Source organism: Alnus glutinosa, chromosome 5, assembly GCF_958979055.1.
Source record: "Alnus glutinosa chromosome 5, dhAlnGlut1.1, whole genome shotgun sequence".
Taxonomy (NCBI): domain Eukaryota; kingdom Viridiplantae; phylum Streptophyta; class Magnoliopsida; order Fagales; family Betulaceae; genus Alnus; species Alnus glutinosa.
In genome coordinates this window covers 9,979,268-10,000,569 of record NC_084890.1, presented here as the reverse complement: position 1 = coordinate 10,000,569, position 21,302 = coordinate 9,979,268, and the positions used below count along the sequence as shown (strand labels likewise).

Here is a 21,302-nt window from a genome sequence, read left to right as displayed (position 1 = left end):
AAATTTGCCCATTGAAAGAAATCAAAGTTGAAGGAAAAATGTAAGTTGTCTTTCTTTCAAATTCTGAGAGTTTTTGTAATGAAGTTTTTGACTTGTTGAGTGAAGAGAAACAGAGAGAAAGTAAGAAAATAGTGAGAGAAAGAAGGAGGAGCTTGGAAGACAGCTTAGAGGTATAGTATAAATTTCTTACACTCTCTTGCTCTCATTTCAATTCCATTAAATTTATGAATGTTGATATGTTGAATGGAGAATATTAGGAAGTTGCTGTGGAAGTACCGTGGTGATCATTGTTGTTGTTGTAAGGTTGTTGGAAAAAAGTAAAGAGAATTAAGGTTCTCAAGAAAATGAAGATTTTTTAACGTAAAAAGTGGATGCAGAGTGGAATGAGGTTGTATGGTGTAAAAGGAAATTTTGGGATTGTTAAAATTAGGTTTGAGTGAGTTTTTCATGTTGGGGTGCAATTTATGCACGTTGCCTTTCGAACAACGCTAATGGTGTTCAAACAAGGCCATACCCGAGAGCCCCAGTTGAAGTTCTCGTCTAATCCCTAGTTGAAGTTCTAGTCTAATTTCGTTCGATCGAGCTAGGTCTAGAGAGCCCCAGCTGCTATTGCAATCGTAGTACATTCAAACGGGACTATCTAGCTAGATGTAAAAGATTAAGGCATTCCTAGGGGAAATGGTTATTTAGGGTTTTGAGCATACATATATAATATAGACAAACACGCGGTATAGAGTTAACACTTAAAAGTCTAGTAAAATTTGTAAGTAAAACACTTCACTACAAAAATTAAAAATAAAAATAAAAAATAAAAATTGGCCACTTGCAGTTCACCACGTGGATGGGGGTCATCCACGTGGGAAACTGCTAGCCACATGTCAGTGGTGACGTGGGTGCGGCGTGGTAGATCAGGGTGTTGCGAAATATACATTTTGCAACGTGGCCACGCTGTCCACATCGCCACTGGGCCACGTGACTTATTGGCCACGTCGCGACACATGGATGATGTGGATTAACCGTCAGCGATGTGGTCGAAACCCACGTGGCACATTGGCCACTTGCCCGAATCCCACGTGGCCATCTGTAACGCCCCGCTTTTCCAAAAAGCGTAAGTGAAAATTTTGATTTTCACGTGACATTACGACATCATCAGAGTTAAATATTAGCAGCGGAATATTTTTTTTTTCTTTATAATGACACATTAGAGCTGACTAAATAACCTCAATATATAAAATAATAACATTTGTTCCAATAATATAATTACATCTCAAATAATAACGTACGTGCCACAAGCGGCATTTAATAAAGTATTAGTAATACCAAAATATTATAGCATCAAAGAGACATATAAAAAGAGTTTGACATATGTACATAAAATGATAGACTAAGCAGGGTAGTCCATCACATCCAAGAGACCACAACACCAGTGGTAACCTAGCCTCAAAAGACTGCTACTCATATCCATGAATCCATCTAAGCATCTGGATAGTCCTGATACTCTTCATCCTCAAATCCTGTATTAATAAATAATACAGAAAGAAACAATAATACAAAAATACTTAAGTGAGTCAGCTGTTTTCAATAATATAATGAATGCTGATTTATTTATGAAATGCAACACAATGAAATATAACTCTATGATTATATGTATATGTAACTCATGTTCCGGGCATGAATTGAATATATATATAATAATAATAATAATAAAGCAATGATATGACAGTTTCATATACCGAGTTTTATTCATTAAAGCAACTTTCTTCTTACCTAATTCTAGTTATAGCCTTTGCTCGGTTAACAGCTTATTCTAGGAACCTATGCTCCTTTCAATTGAAGCCTATGCTTCGTATATTTAAAGCCTATGCTTCTTTTATCGGGGGATTATGCTTATCTGTCAAATTGAAGCATATGCTTCTTTTATCAAGGGCCTGAGCTTATTCGTCAAATTAAAGCCTATGCTTCTTATATTTGAAGCCTATGCTTCTTTCATCCAGAGCCTATGCTCACATCTTATTATATTAATACTGGTAGCCTCTGCATCCCAGTGTTGTTATTTATTAGATCTTTCACAGGGCCTAGGCCTTTGCACACCAGCTTTGTTATTAATCGGTTTAGTTAAAATAGAAAATATGTAAAATCTTATGCACAAACAAATAAACAAATAAATAAACACAATATTAAGGAAAAGTCCACCAGCATCACTCTCAGTAAGTATAAAGATACTTACATTCTTCTTCTTCTTCTTCCAAAAGGGTTTCCACACAATAGTTGACTGCACAATTATATATATGTGATAACAAATCAGCACAACGCCAAGAAAGTTGCATATTTCTATTATCACCACTCTTTTTAATTCCTAACTTTAGATCCTTAACATTAAGTTAATGTATGAGTTAAGTAAGTACTTTTGCTATTCTTTCCAATATAGATATTCTTAATACAATACCTTCATACCATAACGGCTATATGTATAATATATACTATATAAACATTATATTAACTAAGTATGTTCTGTTATCAAAATCCATATGGTGACTTCAATAATAATAGGTTTAATATAAAAAATAGACGAATGGCACAACGGCCCAAATATCAATATTTGACTTATAAATAAAATAACGGCATTAATATATTTAATACCTAGAAATGTTTTCAAAAGATTTGAGCGGGCTTTAAAAATAATATTGTTTACAACATATACATATTTCTTTTCCGAATATATAAATAAATCACTTATACAAATAGAAACATAAACTAGCTTTATAGAGGCTTACCTAAGGCTTCTAAAAAAAGAGCTAAAAGTACACCCTTGTTGTAGCATACGGGAAAGATAACTTTTCTGTTTTTCTTGTAAAAGAAATGCAATACGTGAGAGGAAAAGAGAGTTCATTCTTTTTGTTTTCTCCCTCCTTTCTCTCTCTTTTTCTTTTCTTCTTCCTTCCATTGTTTGTTGTACCCGAGAGAGGAAAGAAAAGAGAGTAGAAGAAATGGAGAGGATCCAGTTTCTCTTTCTCAAAAGGGGAAGAGAGCTCTTGTTTCTTTGTAGAAGAGGAAGAGAAAAGGAGGTTGTTTGCTGAAATTTACAGCAACAATGCTTTGCAGAAAACCAAAGAAAAAGCTGCTGAAAGTGAGAGAGAAACAAGGAGAAAAGAGAGCTTTTGCTGTACTATTTTTCTGCAGAAGAATGAGAGTTTTCTGTGGCATTTTAAAGAGAAGAGGCTGCTGTTTTGGGAGAGAAAACAGGGACTTTACTTGCTGTTTTTGTGCAGCATGTAAGATATTATCTCCATATATGGCCTATATGCCACATATACGGTGTTTATTATATTTATTATAAATATAATATACGGTATTATGGTTATGGTAATTTCTATTAATTTAGATTACCGTAATTGAATCATTTAATTGATTTAAAAATCAATTAATAATATTGTTTCCTTGATGGGAGGAACAATACAGTATTTACCATATTTGAGGGTCCTTGACCTATCCTATAAATTAATAGCCTGTGTACACCATCAGTACGGCAATACAGTCATAGGCATAGGTTAGAAGATCCTTCAAATAATCTTTTCTTGTTCTTCAGATGGATCGTGGAAAAGCTTGAGCAAATATGGCTAGAGGTAAGCCTGAATCCTGTCTTATTTGTTTTACGCTGCGCATGTTAGTTTAAGTAATATGTTGAATATTTCTAACATGTGGTATCAGAGCCAACTTCTATGCTATTTTGCTTAGCAATAAGTTTTTGTTGAATCCATAATTTCTGTGAACATAGTCTGTTTTTTATTGTTCACGTTTGGTTGTTAAATCATAGTTTTGTGAACATATTTTTTGTTCAATCTAGTAGATGTTTTGTGAATACAATTAAATTTGTTGTTCACATACGTTTGAAAACTCATAAATTTGATATGGCAATTTTTTTTTTTTTTTTATTATCACTATTCTGTGTATTGTGATATACTGCCTATTTTTGAGTTGCCGTAATCTTCATATGGGTATTTTCATAAAGGGGTGGCGGCTAGGGTTCCAATTTTTAGGGTTTTCAACCCATTTGGAACATTACGGGTCGGGTTGGTTTGTGACCAGGTAGGGTTTCGACCCATTAAGGTTTCTGGATTGGATATATTTTCGGGTGGGGTTTTTTAAAACCCATGTAGTTTTGGGCCATTTAAGTGGGCTGACCCAATTTGAGCCAGCACTATACATAGACCCATAGGCCCGACCCGATTAAGTGGGTTGACCTAATTGCCCAATACAGTAGCCCATTTGGAGTCTTGTGACCCAAAAGCCCAACCCAATATAGTAGCCTATTACAGTAGCTTTTAAATAAAATTAAAAATAGTAGGCTCATGTGGGGTTTAGAACTTGGGTTGACCAAGTGTAAAGGGCTAAGGCCATTTATTAAACCATTGAGCCATGTATTTTATTATGTCCTCATGTTGCAATTTTATTTCTCTTATGATTTGCATTGATCTGTATTAAAATTATTGTTTCTTTAATACATAAATTGAGGAATATTTTTTAATTGTTAAATTTATATTGTTTAAATATAAATTGCTTGATGCCTAGATCTAAGAATAATTAACAATACCATATACGCTGGTGTGTTTACAGTAATATCCAAGAATGCAATGTCTAGAAAAGTTCTGGCTAGGAAAGTCTTGGGATTTAAGTGTGTCCAAGTGACCCCCCTCACTTTCCTGGGAACTTACCTGGTTGCACCTTGGAAAATGCTGTTTACCCCATTTAGATATTGGTTTGTTATATTCCTGGGGCTATTAAGGGGGCATCTATAAAGTTGTTAGATGTTAATGAAGTCGTAATTATCATAATGATTTTGGGGAGCCACAGCATCCCGATTTTTAATGATAATTACATCAGGATTATACATAAGAACATCATAAAGAATTTTGTTAGATGTTCATAAACTGCAGAGTGATTATTATGATTTTGGGAGAGCCACAACATCTTGATTTTATAATAATTGCATAAAGATCATACACATGAACTTCATATAGAAAAATTAACATCGTCTTGTAATTAATTCATAAATTTAATTACTTATCCCCATAGGGAAGTTTTTTATTTTTATGACTTAATTAGAATAAAATAACAAATTTAGTATTGAAAGTAAAATTTTCTCTCGGTTGCCCACAGGTACGGAGAATTTTATTTATCAATATTTAAATTTATTAGTCTTATTGATAAAGAGTAAATTTCATGCATGATGCAACCTTTGCCCACAGGTAGGTTGAAATTTACTATTTAAATTGGCATTGGCTAATTTAAAATAAAGTTAATATCGTCTTGTAATTAATTCATAAATTTAATTACTTATCCCCACAGGGAAGTTTTTATTTTTATGACTTAATTAGAATAAGATAACAAATTTAGTATTAAAAGTAAAATTTCTCTCGGTTGCCCACAGGTACGGAGAATTTTATTTATTAATATTTAAATTTGCTTTAGTCTTATTAATAAAGAGTAAATTTCATGCGTGATGCAACCTTTGCCCACAGGTAGGTTGAAATTTACTATTTACTATTTAAATTGGCATTAGCTAATTTGAAATAAAGTTACTTCATAGCATTAAAGTATTTTTATTTTTTATATTCTTGGTCATTGTAGCTATTCGTATTACTCTACTTTTGGTAGTTTTATATTCCAATACTTTAAGGTAATATTTTTTCTGACTGAAAAATATTAATATGCTTTTCATTTGGGGTGTTAAAAATTTGGTGCTCTGTGTGGACAAACTACCTACTCCCGCGGAATTAAGTATGCCACGTGAGATTATTAAGCATGAACGGTGGGAGTGATTTAATCACTTAAGTTAGATGTTCATGAAATCTCATGTCACTAAAGTTATCAGGGATTTATTCCTGAATGTTTTAGAGCCAAAGTTTTATAAAGGTTGTTTATGAACATTTAGTAAGTTCAAACAAAACAAAACTTGGCTAGCACCCTAATAGAAAAAGCTTTAAAGACAAACCTTTTAAAGTTTTTAAAGTGTTTATAATCTCATTATGGGAATGAAGGATATTATAACTTAGCTTAAGTCCTTAAAGATTGAGATTTTTTGAGTCATTGTTGGTCTATTTCATTTTTTGAATTCTCTTTTCTAAGTGTAGAATTTTATCTTTTAACACACATAAGGATAAATGGTTAGTAAGTGAACTTCTAACTATGTTTGTTCAAGGATATGAGAGAATTCATAAAGGGTTCACATGGTTACTCATGTCAAGGGAATGACCGATAAATGCAATCATGTCCAACATTTAAAGCATGAGAATAAGGTGCCAATAAAGTATTATGACAATCAAGATACCTATTTCTCATGCAATAAGGAAAATTAAGGGCATATAAAGAAAGATTGCATGAAGTATAAGAAATGACTTAAAATAAAGATAATCTCATATATCTAGTATGTCGTGAATCTCTTTTAGTGACTCATTCAAATATGTTGTGGATTGATTATAATTTAACAATCCATGTTGTCAACACAAATGCAGAGTCCTTTTTAAAATGAATAACACGTGTTTATAATTTGAGGTTGTTGGGATCTATAGGTTAATTTTGAAATTCAGTTATATTTTTTTACCTTTAAAATGATTTATATTCCATAATCTTTTAGAAATTTATTTTCTAGTTTGGCTTGTTAAAAATTTCAATTTTATTTTAAACTTGAAATTTTTCTTATTTTTTGGTGGAATATTGGTTGGGGTTTAATTAAAGTCAATTTAAAATTGACCTATATCCCAATTTTTGAAACAAAATTATTTGTTTATTTCTGCATACTGATGTTGACGTAAAGTAGAGTCTTTGAGAATTTAAAAATACTCTTGTTATGGCTTTGGAGATTGAAATATATCTCCATACAGAAAATAAAAGTCGGTAATTTACTAACTTTGGTGCTTGTGTGGACTGCATAAGGGAAAGCATACCAATAAGACCATTAGAGGTGCCAACGAGAGCCTTTTGAGATTCTTAAGATCATGTACATTGAAAGGTGTTGACCTTTTCATACTCATTACCTAAATGGTCAGAGATATTTTTATCTCTTTTAGTGATGACTATATAAAGTTTATGTATCTCTATCTTCTAAATATTAAAGCTGGGGTATTGAATGCTTTCAATACCTATAAGGAAGAAGAAGAGAAACAATATGAAGATCATAAGATCTAATATAGGCATAGAGTATTAAGGTAGGTACACGCAAAAGGAAAAATTATTAGTAATACTAATCTGCTATTACCCTTATAGAGTAAAGCTTTGAAGACCGTTGTGTATATGTTAAACAAGATTCCATCTAAGGTTGTCCTTAAGACACCTTTTAAAGTATGAAATAGATGGAAGCTTAGTTTAAATTATTTACACATATGGGGTTGCCTTGCTAAAGAGAGGATTTATAATCCTCGCCGTAGAAAATTAGATTCAAGGCCAACCAGTGGATCTTTTATAAGCTATCTAGTAAACTTTAAAAGGTTTTAATGTTTTATTATCCTTCATATAATCCTAGAGCTGTTGATTGTAAAATTTCTAGAGGATGTGAAACCTAGTGGGAGTGCTCATTCACATAAATTGAAATTTGAGGAAGCACTAGAGTTGGCCAAATCTCCTCCTCATAGAGGATGATTGATTGTATTCAGAGAAAATCAGATTGATTATTCTGAGCCACAATCACTTCTAGAACAACCAACTCATACAGAATAGGTTCAAAATCTATTCTCCCATTGCAAAATGCAGAGGAAGTAGAATTAAGAAAAATCCTATAGAATAAGGAGGTCAACAATTCTTATTGATTATGTTGTATATCTCCCAGAGTCTGATGTTGACATTGGACATAAAGATGATCCAAAATTGTTTTCACATGCTATGAGTGGAGAAAACTCCATATAGTGATTCAATGCCATGAAGTAAGAGATAAATCTATGGCTCAAAAGTCAGGCTAGACTCGTAGCCAATGGTTTTACTCATAAAGAAGGCATTGATTATCATGAAACATTCTCTCCAGTGTCTAAGAATGGTTCACCAAGATAATCATAGCATTAATAGCTCATTTTTGACTTAGAGCTACATCAAATGGATGTGAGAACAACTTTCGAGAATAGGGATCTCAAGTAAGAGGTTTACATGAAACAATTAAAAGGGTTTTATAAATAACAGTCAGAAAGCTTGCAAATTAAAGAATTCTATTTATGGGCTGTGATAGATCTCTCATCGATGATATACTTTTTGCAAGGTTATTATTTTATTGTTTATTGAAAAACCTTGTTAATTAGTATATATACCTTAAGGTCAGTGGGAGTACAGTAATCTTTCTGGTCCTATATGTGGATATTTTTTTTGCAAGTGCTGATTTAGGTTTGCTACATAAAGTTCATTTCACAAAAACTTTGAAATGAAGGATTTGGGTGAAATCTCTTATGTCTTTTGACATAGAGATTCACAGAGACATAAAGAATATTAACATTGTCTCGGAAGGCCTACATTGAAAAAGTTTTGGGAAGATTTAGAATGAAGGATTATGTACCTTTAGTAGCAATTAAAAGGGACCAATTAAAGACAGATTAATGTCCCAAAAGGTATTGGAATAAGGGCAGATGAAAAGTTTTAAGCGTCTGCATTATTCATAACCATATGACTGACAATAAGTATATTGAGTCAATAAAGTGTTGCAAATAAAGTCTTGCAGTATATGCAAGGAACCAAGAAGTACAACTTAACCTAAGGATACACTTTCCATTTGAAGGTGGTTAGTTGTTTTGCTGATTGTGTAGATAGTAGAAAATTCTAGCGTGCTATGAATTTAGTACACAGGCATGATGGATGAGACATTTTGTTGAAGGTGGCCGTGTGGCCTTTGACTTTCTTACGGATAAAAAATTAAAAAACTAGAGAGCGAGTTGGTGCGGCCACCCCTATCCTTCGTTGGAGGTGGCCGTGTGGCCTTTGGCAGAGACGGAGGGAGGGGGGTAGGGGCCATGGCCCCCCTCAATTTCTTGAAAGAAAAAAAAATTATAAGGTTAAAAAATCAAAAAAAATTCTAAAACGGAGTATATGTTTAGCCTATTACCCTTCTCAACAATATAAAAGAAATGAAAATAGTAAACAACGTTTGATTCCCGAGAAAATGAAGAAAAAAAAATTATTGGAAGCTGAAGAATGGGCAGCTTCTGTTATGACGCGGGTTCAAGGAAGTTGAAGAGTGGGCTTGTAGGCATAAGACATTGGAAAAAGAAATTAATGGCGGAACACTGGTTCGTTAGTTGCCTAGGAAAGGGACAAATTGCAGAGAAACAGGAGTGCTCGTGTGAAGTGTGCAAGCCAAATGCTTGGGTGAAAAGTCGTGCAAAATTAATGGAGGAAAGGTGAGACATGAGTTTTCAAAAAAAAAAAATATGGAGCAACAAGTGCTGGGAATATATATATATTATATTAGCCTAATCTCCCTATCAACAAATTTTTTTGTCCTTAGCCCCTGTTCATAAAAGTTTCTGGCTCCGTCTCTGGCCATTGATCTCTAATTTTGTTGTTTTTTAAAAGTAATAAATCAGCCTTCACATATAAAAATAATAAGGGAGAACTTCACTTAAGGATATCGAACTATCGGCCTATTTGACTTAAGGGTATTGAACTTCAAAACTTCAATCGACTGAGAACCACGCCTTATAAAGCGGATGTCACTAGTTCGAATCCCTCATTCCTCTCTTGTATGGACATGTAAAATAAAGAAATAAAAATTAAGATATTTAATTTTTAAAACGTCTCAATATATAACATGTACTCCATTAAAATTTACTATTAAATCCTGCCAAAATCTAGTACGATAGATAATCCATTGGTAGCCTTTTTATAACTCAGCGAACGAAGCCAATAGGACGGGTGGACGGTTGACTTGCTCGATCTTTCGCTTTCTTTTGTCTTCTTCTTTTGCTCCAACAAGCAAACAATACATTAACTCGTAGAATATTTTACTCAAAGACAAATCTGTTGTGGATTATTACATAAAATCAATTTCTACAAGTCAGGATTTGGCTCCTCTGCTGTCGTGTCTATTTTTGCCGACATGGTTTCGGCTAATCTCGATTGTTAATGTAAATAATTTGAGAAGCAAGACCATTTACGTCCCGTTTCAACAAATTTATTTATTTTTATTTTAGTTAAACAAAATTACTTCTTTTTCTTCTTCTTTTTTTTTTTTTTTTTTTTTTTTTTTTTTTTGTTGTTGTATTTTAACTACTAATTTTATTTTATTTTTTATTTATTTTTTATTTTTTTTTAAAAAAAAAATCAAAGTCCAACTCTCTATTTGAGCTATATGTTTTTGCTATTTTATTGAAATATTCTTTTTGAAGAATTTCTTTATTCTTTTTTTAAGAGAAAAGAGAATGTTAGATTTTTTATTTTTTTATTTATTTATTTTTTCAAATTTGGTGAGGGAACAATGCCTATCAAATTTGGTGAGCACTATATATATATATAGTAGCTCATTAAATGTTTCAGCATTTTGTTGAGTTGGATATAATTCAATTTGTTTCATTCAACATTTTGGCTAGTCAAATGTGCCTTTTTTAAAATACAATGACGTCTTAAAATGTGAAAAAAAAAAAAAAAAATGTACGTTTTTAACTCGAAGACAAGAAGAGTATGCGTTTTTGAAAATTCAATATTTTGAATGTCAAATCACAATTTTACAAAATGCTGAAATACGTATTTAAAAATCATGTTTTTTAAAATTATTATTTTTTAAACGACACATTTTAAGCATAATTTGAACAGGGTGGCGATAGTTTTAGGAGAGCGCCCATGATGCTTATTATGGCGTAGAAGTAGAAGAACGGTTTGTATTTTGCTAGGAATCTTCTTATACAGATGCAGGAACATGCCTGTTGTGGTTGTGGGTGTTTCTAAAGCGTCGGACTCTCATGATGTTACTGTAGTTTTATAAGGAAGACCACAAACTCCAAGTCAAAGAGGTACACGTACTCATTACACCCTCTTACTCTTACTTCAACCATACCTACTCATAGAGAGCCTTATTAACTTAGAGCATTCCTATTAAACTCTCTAAATTTTCTCTAAATTTTAGCTCAAGAATCTACTTTTTTGATTTTATCTATCACTTTGAAAATGCTTCCTACATCAAACACTCTAAATATTTCTCTATTTAAATTGAATATTAATATTTTATTGGTTTTAAGCAGACTCCTAACAAATGAAGAGAGAGGAAGAGTGAAAAGTGAAGTTAAAGGAAAAAGAAATAATAAAATATTGAATAGCTCATAAAACTTGTGAGTCAAATTTGGGGTGAGATTTTGACAAGAGCTAAAATAGAGAATTTATAGAGAGCTATTGGAGTTAAGTTTTTCGAGTTTATCACCAAATTTTGGTGAAAATTTTGAAATGAAAAACTCACTATAGATGCTCTTAGACATTGAAATGTCCCCCATCGATATTCCCAACAAGTCACCCGTCTCTTTATTTTGCAAGTACCTTTGACCGAATTAGAAGGAGGCGGGCAATTGTATCAACAATATTTTTTGTCATGCATGATGTACCTACTATTTCTAAAATTAAAGGCCTAGAGTTAAGAATCTAAAGGATCCATTAATAAATTATGAACTCCCTTACATTTTTTCTTTGTTTTAGCATAACAATAAGAAAGTAATTAATTATATTAGTATTGTTTAATTCTAAAATGTACCAACAATCTACATTAATTAATAGAATATTATTCTCTAAATTTTGGTGTGACAGCTGAAGATTTGATTAGAGAGAAAAAGGTTAAAGTGATTACTGGCATGCACACATGGCAGGAAGCCGCTGTAGTAGCTGATGTCGGAGGGCAAGCTCATGTTCCGGTCATTTCGTTTGCAGCGCCGGCCATCAACCCACCTCTAAAGTCACTCCGTTGGCCTTTTTTGATACAAATGGCTAAAAATGGTTCTGAACAAATAAAGTTTATTGCAAATATTGTTCAGGAGTACAATTGGCGAAGGGTCATAGCGATTTATGAAGATGATCAGCAATATGGTGGTGATTCCGGCAAGTTAGCACTTCTATCTGAGGCTCTCCGAAATGTTGGTTCGGAAATTGATCACCGTTTGGTTCTCCCACCGCATTCTTTGGTGTCTGATCACCCGGAAAATGTTGTCCGTGAAGAGCTGGTTCAGCTACTGAAAAACACAAAGTCTCGGGTTTTTATAGTTCTTCAGTCATCATTGGAGATGGCGACTCATTTGTTTAGAGAAGCTAAGCAGATGGTGTGACGACCCGTTTTTTTTTTTTTTTTTTTATACAAAACATCCACATAATCATTAATCCCTTAAAATATAAACGGATCTTCACAGTGGCACGACGATATGTCGCATAGCCAACATATGTACATACCCCATAATATGTACCTGGTAAATCAGAGTATAACATCTATCAACTATGCAACGGAAAACATAACCTAATAGCGGAAATCACATCTTATACATCTATCACAAATAATTACAACAAAGAGCCATTAAGTATCTATATGATTAAATCTTTCCACGAATTAAATAAGTGACATAAATGGTTTTGTACAATAACAAGTGACACAAACGTCACAAGCCATAAACCAAACCTATAAACAAGTGGACAACCCGTGGTCCACCAATTACGACCGTTGCGGCGTGCTTCAGTCATAACATCCAAAATACCCTTCTACAATGCTATCAACTACGACCGGAATACCTGCAGCCAAAAGAACATCATCTATACGGTTGTGGGGGTTTGCCACATCCGTATAGGTAGAATTATGAGCCCACCGCCTTAGCATACATAAATACACTAAGACCTCAGAGGTATACTATTCACTGAGTTTTCGCAAAGAACCAACTTTTCATTTTTAGTCGTGCGTACACTATAACAGCTACCAATCTTATAAACTTTTGTTTGAAAAACTCCATAGCTAATATAGCAAACACCGACTAATAGAAAACATTTAAATACACTGGGCAGCTAGTATTATACGTAAAAGATTCGTTATAGAACACAATGGCATTGAAATCATGCAACCATCCGATACCAATATACATAAATTCTTTTTCTATCAAGACTTTTATGCATACTAATACGTCTAGCAAAACTACATTTAAATCATGCAACCATCCGATACCAATATACATAAATTCTTTTTCTATCAAGACTTTTATGCATACTAATACGTCTAGCAAAACTACAATATACTTATCATGAAAACATCACACAATTTAAACAATGCTATGCATGCTCATGATAGTCTTTTTGTTCATTATGAGCCTCACGCTCTCTTCATTATTATGAGCCTCATGCTCTCTTCTTTATTATGAGCCTCACGCTCTCTTCATTATTATGAGCCTCACGCTCTCTTCTTTATTATGAGCCTCACGCTCTCTTCATTATTATGAGCCTCACGCTCTCTTCATTATTATGAGCCTCACGCTCTCTTCTTTATTATGAGCCTCACGCTCTCTTCTTTATTATGGGCCTCATGCTTTATGCTTTACAATTCTAACTCTATACTCCTATTCTTTGCAAATCATGCTCTCTTCAAATACAATGAACCAATCAACATGAAGTTTACTTTATTTTTCTTTGCATAATTGCAGTACATATTCAGACACTTTAAATCAATTCAAACATTTCATTTATGCATCATTTCATAACATCATTGATATTTCAACATAATTGAAACTACTTAAGACATTCAAAGCATACATGTTAACATATCGTTGGTTCAGTAGAAAATCATCTATCATTTGCATTTCTATAAAATACGAAAAATATCTTTTCAGTGAGTAGAATACTCACCTTGGCTGCATTGGACCATGACTCGAACTCTACATTGGAGAACCCATTAAAGACTCCAATCCGGACACTATCCTGCAAACATTAATAACATTAGACTATGTTATTGAACTCTATACTCTATGACACGTACACTACCCACGTGCTCACATGTCGCGTAATCTGCTTCTAAGGCTAGTTAAGTATCCTAAACTATTATTAGGTTATCATTTAGGTTTAGGTTCTAATGATATCTTTGATTATTAATACAAAGATGTATTTACTATATGCATTAGTTTATCTTTTATTGTTATTAACTATAAATCTTATAGTTGTTTACTTACTATTATTGAGTCACATTTATCATAAGGTTCCGATACTATTTGACTTTAGTACTTAATCTTTATCATTTACTATCATCCAAGTAGTTTAGGTTTAGGACTTAACCTAATTTAGCATTTTATAATCTTTGTGTATTCCATCCATCTCCTATACGCTTTCATTTACATTCCTCATTTTCACCAAGTACCAAGATTATGATCTATTCATCTCACTTATAACTACCATCACTACCCGAGAATCTTATTAGGACTATAACATGAGACTAATCAAAACAACCCAACTCTACAAAGGACATCATCTAAAATCTTATTATTACATAACCTATACACCTAAATAAACTATAGCAAAGAATTCAATCATTTATCGTAATCAACCTTAATCAATTCAACTTCATCAACACCTAGAATATCCAACTCATAAATATAACATAGAACATATTTTAGCCTTATTCAACAAACCATAACCAAGATGTCCTCACTAAAATACCATTTCACATTGACACATACATACTCGGCCCATAACAACCAAACATCCAAACCCATGCCAAATTTCAACCCATTTAAATAATAAGATCAATCTCCTACCACCAAACCTTCAATATCCATAGCCTTACATCAAGATCAATCAAAACCCCTCTTTTACATACAATGAGCCATAGCCATTAAGGACTACCAAGGATCAACCACAAACATTAGACGCCACATAAAACTAAATCCATAAATCCATCACAAGCATTAACCTTAATCCTCAACAATTAATCATAAACTAACATCATCAAATTACCAATCCAAAAATCCATATTTGAATCCATTAAAACACAACATTAAATATAGCAAGGTTTTCCCTCACATCAACTCACCAAAATTCCAATAATCATAGCCACTATCATCTACCAAATTTCTTCCAAAACTAAACCCAATTCCATCAAACATTCTACCATCAACATAATGGAGCAATAACCGTCAATTAGCACAATTATCCCCAATTTACAACCACCGACCAGATTTGAATTTTCACCAAAGGATCTAAACATAACTCCAAGCTCTTCTCAACAAACCAACCTAACCAATTTCCTTATCTTATTTCTCATTCCCCACTTAGTACCATGATGAGGACTTTATTTACTAATTCATAATCCATTGTCCTCAAAGCATCCAATTAAACCAAAATAACGAATCTAACTTAATTGAATCAACCTTATCCAACATATCATCAAAATCCTCATTTCCATATCAAGACCAATTCTCAACAACTTACATTAAGACTAGAATTATATTACAAAATCTAACACAATTCCTTAAAATAAATTGCCACCAAGAACTAAGCTTCATCAAAGAACCACAACTTAACTAGAAATCAAAATCATCCATGAAATCCAACAACAAAGACACCCATCAAAGCTTTAACTCTCTTCCATAAGCATAATACTCAATTTACAACTCTCAAATCCAGATTTGGATTACCATCAAAATACCCTTCATAATCACTTTCCATTCCAACATCAAGCACTCACCACAATTTATTCACAAATTAACAATCTAATTTTAAATAATTAAAAACTTCAAGTTAATCTAGTCCATCAAATTAGGGTTTTCTAAACTTAGCTCCAATAACAATATTTTAAACACAATCACATTTACTAGAAGTTAATCTCTTAAAATCCCCAAATATCAAATACTCAAAAATTAAGGCTCAAGGAAAAACTTACCCAAATTCACCAAACTCCAACCCAAAGTTTAGCTAGCCTCAAATACGCTCCAATAAACTCAAACACCTAAAGGACATAAAGGATTAAACTCATATTTAAGATTTTACCTAAAAATTATGAAATTATGAAATTAATGTTTTACCTTAAAGTGAACGGTAGTAATGTAGATCCGAGTGCAAGGATCACGTTACCGAAGACGGATTGAAAATCGGACCGTTAGATCTTTGTGGATCGTAATTTTTCTACAAGGAAAACTCTCATTTTCCTTACCCCATGTCTCACGCCTCTGATGGTCTGACGAAGGAGACTCTGCCTCCTTTTTTCTTTTAAGTGCACCACACACTGTCTACTTTTCCTCTTCTTTTTGTTTCATTATTATTTTATTTATTATTTTTATTTTTTTCTTCTTTTCTTTTAGAAGGGCCACATGGCCCTTCATGTTTAGTGGTGGGGCGCAGGTCTTGCGCCCTGCGCCTCACCACTTCATTATATATATATATATAAAATTTAATTAATTATTTATTTTTATTTTATTTTCTTTTATATATATATTATATTCAATTATTTATTTTCCTTTATATTTTCTTTTGCTTTATTTTCTATTTCCTTATTTAAATTATTTAATTCTCTTTTTTTTTTTGTAGTTTCTTTTCTTTGGGCCTAAAAATATTTTCTTGCATTTTAAAGACGCTAAATTAACTTAAACTAATTATTTATCCAAATTTCGTGTTATAGTTATTACAAAATGTCCTGGACATTACAGATGGGAGATGGGACTTGTAGGGAATGACTCAGCTTGGATTATTGCAGACAACATTGCAAATTTGCTGCACTCTGTTAATGACTCTGTCATATCCTCCATGGAAGGTGCGTTAGGAATCAAGACCAAGTACTCTTCTGAGAATCACGATTTTTATGCACAGTTTCGGAAAAATTTCAAAACTAAATATCCGGAGGAACATAAGTCCGACCCTGGAATTTATGCCCTACGAGCATACGACAGCATTGGAATTGTTACACAAGCGATAGAGAAAATGGCTGCTAACATTACCAGTCAAAAGATGTTGTTAGAGAATATGATATCAAGCCATTTCACTGGTTTAAGTGGAAAAATACATTTTGAAGCACGCCAGCTCTCAGACACTCCTATATTGACGATTATTAACGTTGTTGGGAACAATGGGAAGGGATTCGAGGAAATAGGCTTTTTGGCACCGGAGTTTGGTTTCTCGGTGAGCCCAGAAACTTTGGCCGGCCGAGTAATTTGGCCAGGGAAATTAAACCGGACTCCGAAAGGTTGGGAAATGCCTACTCCTGCAAAGCCACTGAAAATTGGAGTCCCAGGAAGAACAACATTTGAGAAGTTTGTGAAGGTTGAGTATTGGGAGAAACCGAATCAGAACAACTATTCTGGTTTCTGCATTCAAATTTTCTTGAAGGTGCTTCACCTCTTAGAGTATGATCTGCCTCACGAATTTGAGCCCTATAATGGCACCTACACTCATCTGGTTTCTCATGTCCATGATAAGGTAACAACTTTTTCTCCGCCATTTGTTATTGAGAAGTCCTTACTATATTCAACGAAAATCTGAGGTCCGCAACTCATACCTGCAGTTTGAAAACGTAAGATTTTCTCACGTTTTCGAACCACTCCCAAACATGATACTTTTCATAATATCGTCTAACCTAACATGCAACACACTTTTTTTTCTTTTTTTTCTTTCCTCTTTTATATGGATAGAATAATTTGTTCTTATTAGAATTGTATGCTTGTGATCATGTGGGTGGCTGGGAATATTACAATAAAAGACTTATGAAGCTGTCATTGGCGACGTGACTAGACTTGCCGACCGGTTGCAATACGCGGATTTTACGCTGCCATATGCTGAGTCGGGTTTGGCGATGATAATTCCAGCAAAACCAGAAGGCGGGTCACCATTGACGTTTACCAAGCCTTTCACCTGGAGAATGTGGGTGGTGACTGGTGTCATCTTGATGTACACAATGATCATTGTTTGGCTCCTTGAGCGCCAATCCAATCCAGAATTTGGTGGCCCATGGAAGAATCAGATTAGCACTGCACTTTGGTTTACTTTCTCCTCTCTATTCTTTTCTCATAGTAAGTATGAAGAATCCTTTCGAAAATTTTGAGAATGCTTCTGAATCGAAGAAACATTGCTTTGGTACTTACGATTTCATGTTGCAGGGGAAAAAGTCCACAACAACTTAACACGTGCGGTTGTTGCAGTGTGGCTCTTTCTGGTGTTGATCCTAACCTCGAGCTATACTGCTAGTCTGTCTTCCATGCTCACAGTGCAACAACTCCAACCAAATGTTACAGATATTGAGTGGTTAAAGAAGTACAACTTGAAAGTTGGTTGCGATGCCGATTCGTTCGTACAGAAATACTTGCAGAATGTGCTTAACTTCAAGCCGGAGAATATCGTGAACGTCATCAGCGGATACGATTACCCAAAGGAATTCAAAAGCAACAATATATCTGCTGCCTTCCTTGAACTCCCATATGAGAAAGTTTTCCTCGATAAGTATTGCAAGGGATTCACCGGCACCATACGTACCAACAGATTTGGAGGATCGGGCTTTGTGGGTAGCTTTTGTTTGTGCCTTTTTTTTCATGCATACGTTATTGTTTTGAGTTTTCCCCTAGCTTTTTGAAATCTTCTTTTGCTCCCCCCGTTCAGGCCTTCCAGAAAGGCTCGCCATTCGCCAGGGATTTTTCTGAAGTCATTCTAAAGCTTTCAGAGACAGGAGAAATAAAGAAACTGCAAGATGAATGGTTGACTCCCTCACATGAGTGCTCACCCAACATAACTTCCAGCAAACAAGAAAGGTTGAGCTTCAGGAGCTTCGAGGTTCTCTATCTACTATCTTTTGGCACCTCTACCATTTGTCTTCTACTATCTGTAATAGATAACCGGCAACATCAAACTGCCAATGGAGGAAACGTTACACCTGGTGATAAGAGCGTTTGGAAGATGGTTAGACTCATAAGATACTTGAGCATCAAGAATAATCCACAAAGAGCTCCAGCTTTGGCAGAGACAGATGACAGCTTATGGAAGAAAGCAGCTAAACTAGTAAGATACTTTTCTATTAACAACCAAAGAAGCGCTCCAACTCTGGCAGATACATCGCGAACGAATGAGACACATTAGATAAAAATGAATGCTCTTTAATCCAAATCTTTTAGTTTCGTAATTAGAACATCTTAAGCTTTTTAATATATTAGATATATTTGAATTATTATTATTGTGAGTCTTAATATAGACGTGTGTTTGTTTATGTATAAATGTGTGTGCATAATGAATTTATATACATATAAAACATATATATAAACTCAAAATTTGAGTATCTAAGATTGAAGTTAATTTATTTAATTAACTCAAAGCCTGAACATTCAATACTTTGCTCAACTCTTGCACGATTACATACCTGCTTCCGACTACCTGCACCTTCACAATTCGCCTGCCAGCATAAACTGAAATGTTATGGATTCCTGATTGTTAAGGAGGATCACACAGATAAAGGCTGAGATTAAGATTTCCTGCATCACGGTAACTAAGATTTGAAGCTAGCTTGCAAATACCTTTCACAGTTAATGACAATCATCTAAAGGGTAGCAGCCTTCTCAAGATCTCATTCAACCAAACATATTATATTCTACAAATCGTCAGAATTATAAAATGATTCCTCTGGGTGCAAGTTAACTATCAATAAGATACATACGCATGCAAAGATTCCTTAAATCAATCCCGGCTGCTACTTTCATCAGTTAAATTCGAAATGATTAACTCAACGCTCCAGAGGAATATGATTCCTAGTGTTAGACAACAAATAAATCTAGAAACTCATCAGTTTCTTCCTCTATGAATCAAAACTAGCTCCAGCAGAGAACTTTAATAAATAAATGGCTTCTAGTTGTATACTTCTGGTCCATACCGACTTTCTGAAATCTGAATTTTTTACTCTGGCCACACACCTAGGCTAACAAATTTGAAAAAAAAAATTAAAAATCACAATCAGGTCTTTTAAGTACGACGTGATGGAAAGTATTGATAAAGCAATTTTGGGTAAAGAAGGGAGAGATAAACAAAGAGAGAAAGAGATAAAAGTTTCTTCTAGTTTTAATTAATAAATGAGAAAATTACAATTTAGTCTCTCAAAGTGTTAGGCGTTTGGCAAGTAATCCCACGAATTGTCAACGCTTAAACTTTGACCTCCAAAACTACTAAAACATTTTTAAAAAGTCAATTTTATTGAAATATGCCTATAATACCCCGGCCCTAGGTGGTGGCCGCTAGCCACCCTAGAGGTGGCGCCGCCACCTCTAGAGGTGGCTCATAGGCCACCACCAAACACCCATTTTCTTTTTTCTTTTTTCAAAAAATTAAAAAAAAATAAAAATAAAAATAAATGGGACTTCTTGAAACGTTTTGGTGCTTTTGAGTGCCAGAGTCAAGCATTGATAGTTTGTGGGGCTACTTGCAAAACAACTGGCAGTTTAATTTAGGCTTGACAATTTTGACACAATCCGCGAATCCGACACGAACACGACACGAATATATAGGGTTTGGCTTTAGGCTATAACCCGTTTATGACCCGTCAACCCGTTTATGACACGTTTATGACCCGTTAATGACCCACCAACCTGTTTATGATACGTTTATGACCCATCAACCCGTTTATAACATATTTATGACGCGATAATTACAAATTTTTTACCAAATTACTTAAATGGGTTGACACGCTAACCCGATGGGTTGACACGACAACCCGAATTGCCAAGCTTAGTTTAATTGGAAGGCTAAACTGTAATTTTTCCTTAATAAATATAAGTAAAATGCCACATAGAATATCATATGAACAAAGAGTTGTAACATCATTGCTTTTCTAAAGTCAGGCAACCATCTAAATTTTTTAGTGCACTTCATTTAGCAACATCAGCTGCCCCATAAGAAATTAACATAAATAAAAATAAATAAATAAATAAAATAAAAAATAAAATAAAATCATTGCTTTCTATTAGTGAGACTGATGGAAGTACTTAACTGTGATTTTATTACAACTTTCAAATTTTATGCACCAAATTTGAACTATGTGCATTTTTCAGGGACTAAAACAGGAATTTGTCAATACATAACAATATTAAGAATCAATTTTCCATAAAAAAATATATATATGGAAAAAATGAAATAAAAAATAATCAATTGCCCTTCAATGAAGACCTTATAAAGCTCTGAGAAATCCTCCCCAAGCCTATCTGATGGTTGGCCAGTCACTATCTTGTAACCACATAGACTGTTTGTTGCATTAGGAACCTACAGAACAAGAAAAATTAGATAGGTATTGTGCAGTAGAGACACAATGATTGCTCGGAGAATCCAATCATTTGAAACCAACCACCTTGTGAGCTAGATGATGAAACGTGTAC

General features: G+C 33.8%; 1 protein-coding gene and 1 long non-coding RNA gene across 2 annotated transcripts; one reads left to right on the top strand and one right to left on the bottom strand.

Annotated features, from left to right (window-relative positions):
* Positions 1-10,447: 10,447 nt before the first annotated feature.
* Positions 10,448-19,026, top strand: LOC133868941 (glutamate receptor 3.5-like). The gene is made up of 6 exons (XM_062305933.1): positions 10,448-10,463; positions 11,761-12,268; positions 16,614-17,379; positions 17,660-17,969; positions 18,057-18,454; positions 18,553-19,026. The coding sequence occupies exons 1-6, from the start codon at positions 10,448-10,450 to the stop codon at positions 19,024-19,026; spliced, it is 2,472 nt and encodes an 823-aa protein (XP_062161917.1).
* On the bottom strand, positions 12,462-16,173 carry LOC133868593 (uncharacterized). Its single transcript, XR_009900364.1, has 4 exons — positions 15,993-16,173; positions 15,851-15,916; positions 13,825-13,896; positions 12,462-12,747 (listed from the first exon to the last, which is right to left on the bottom strand). It is a non-coding gene; the product is annotated as an uncharacterized LOC133868593 (long non-coding RNA).
* Positions 19,027-21,302: the final 2,276 nt, after the last annotated feature.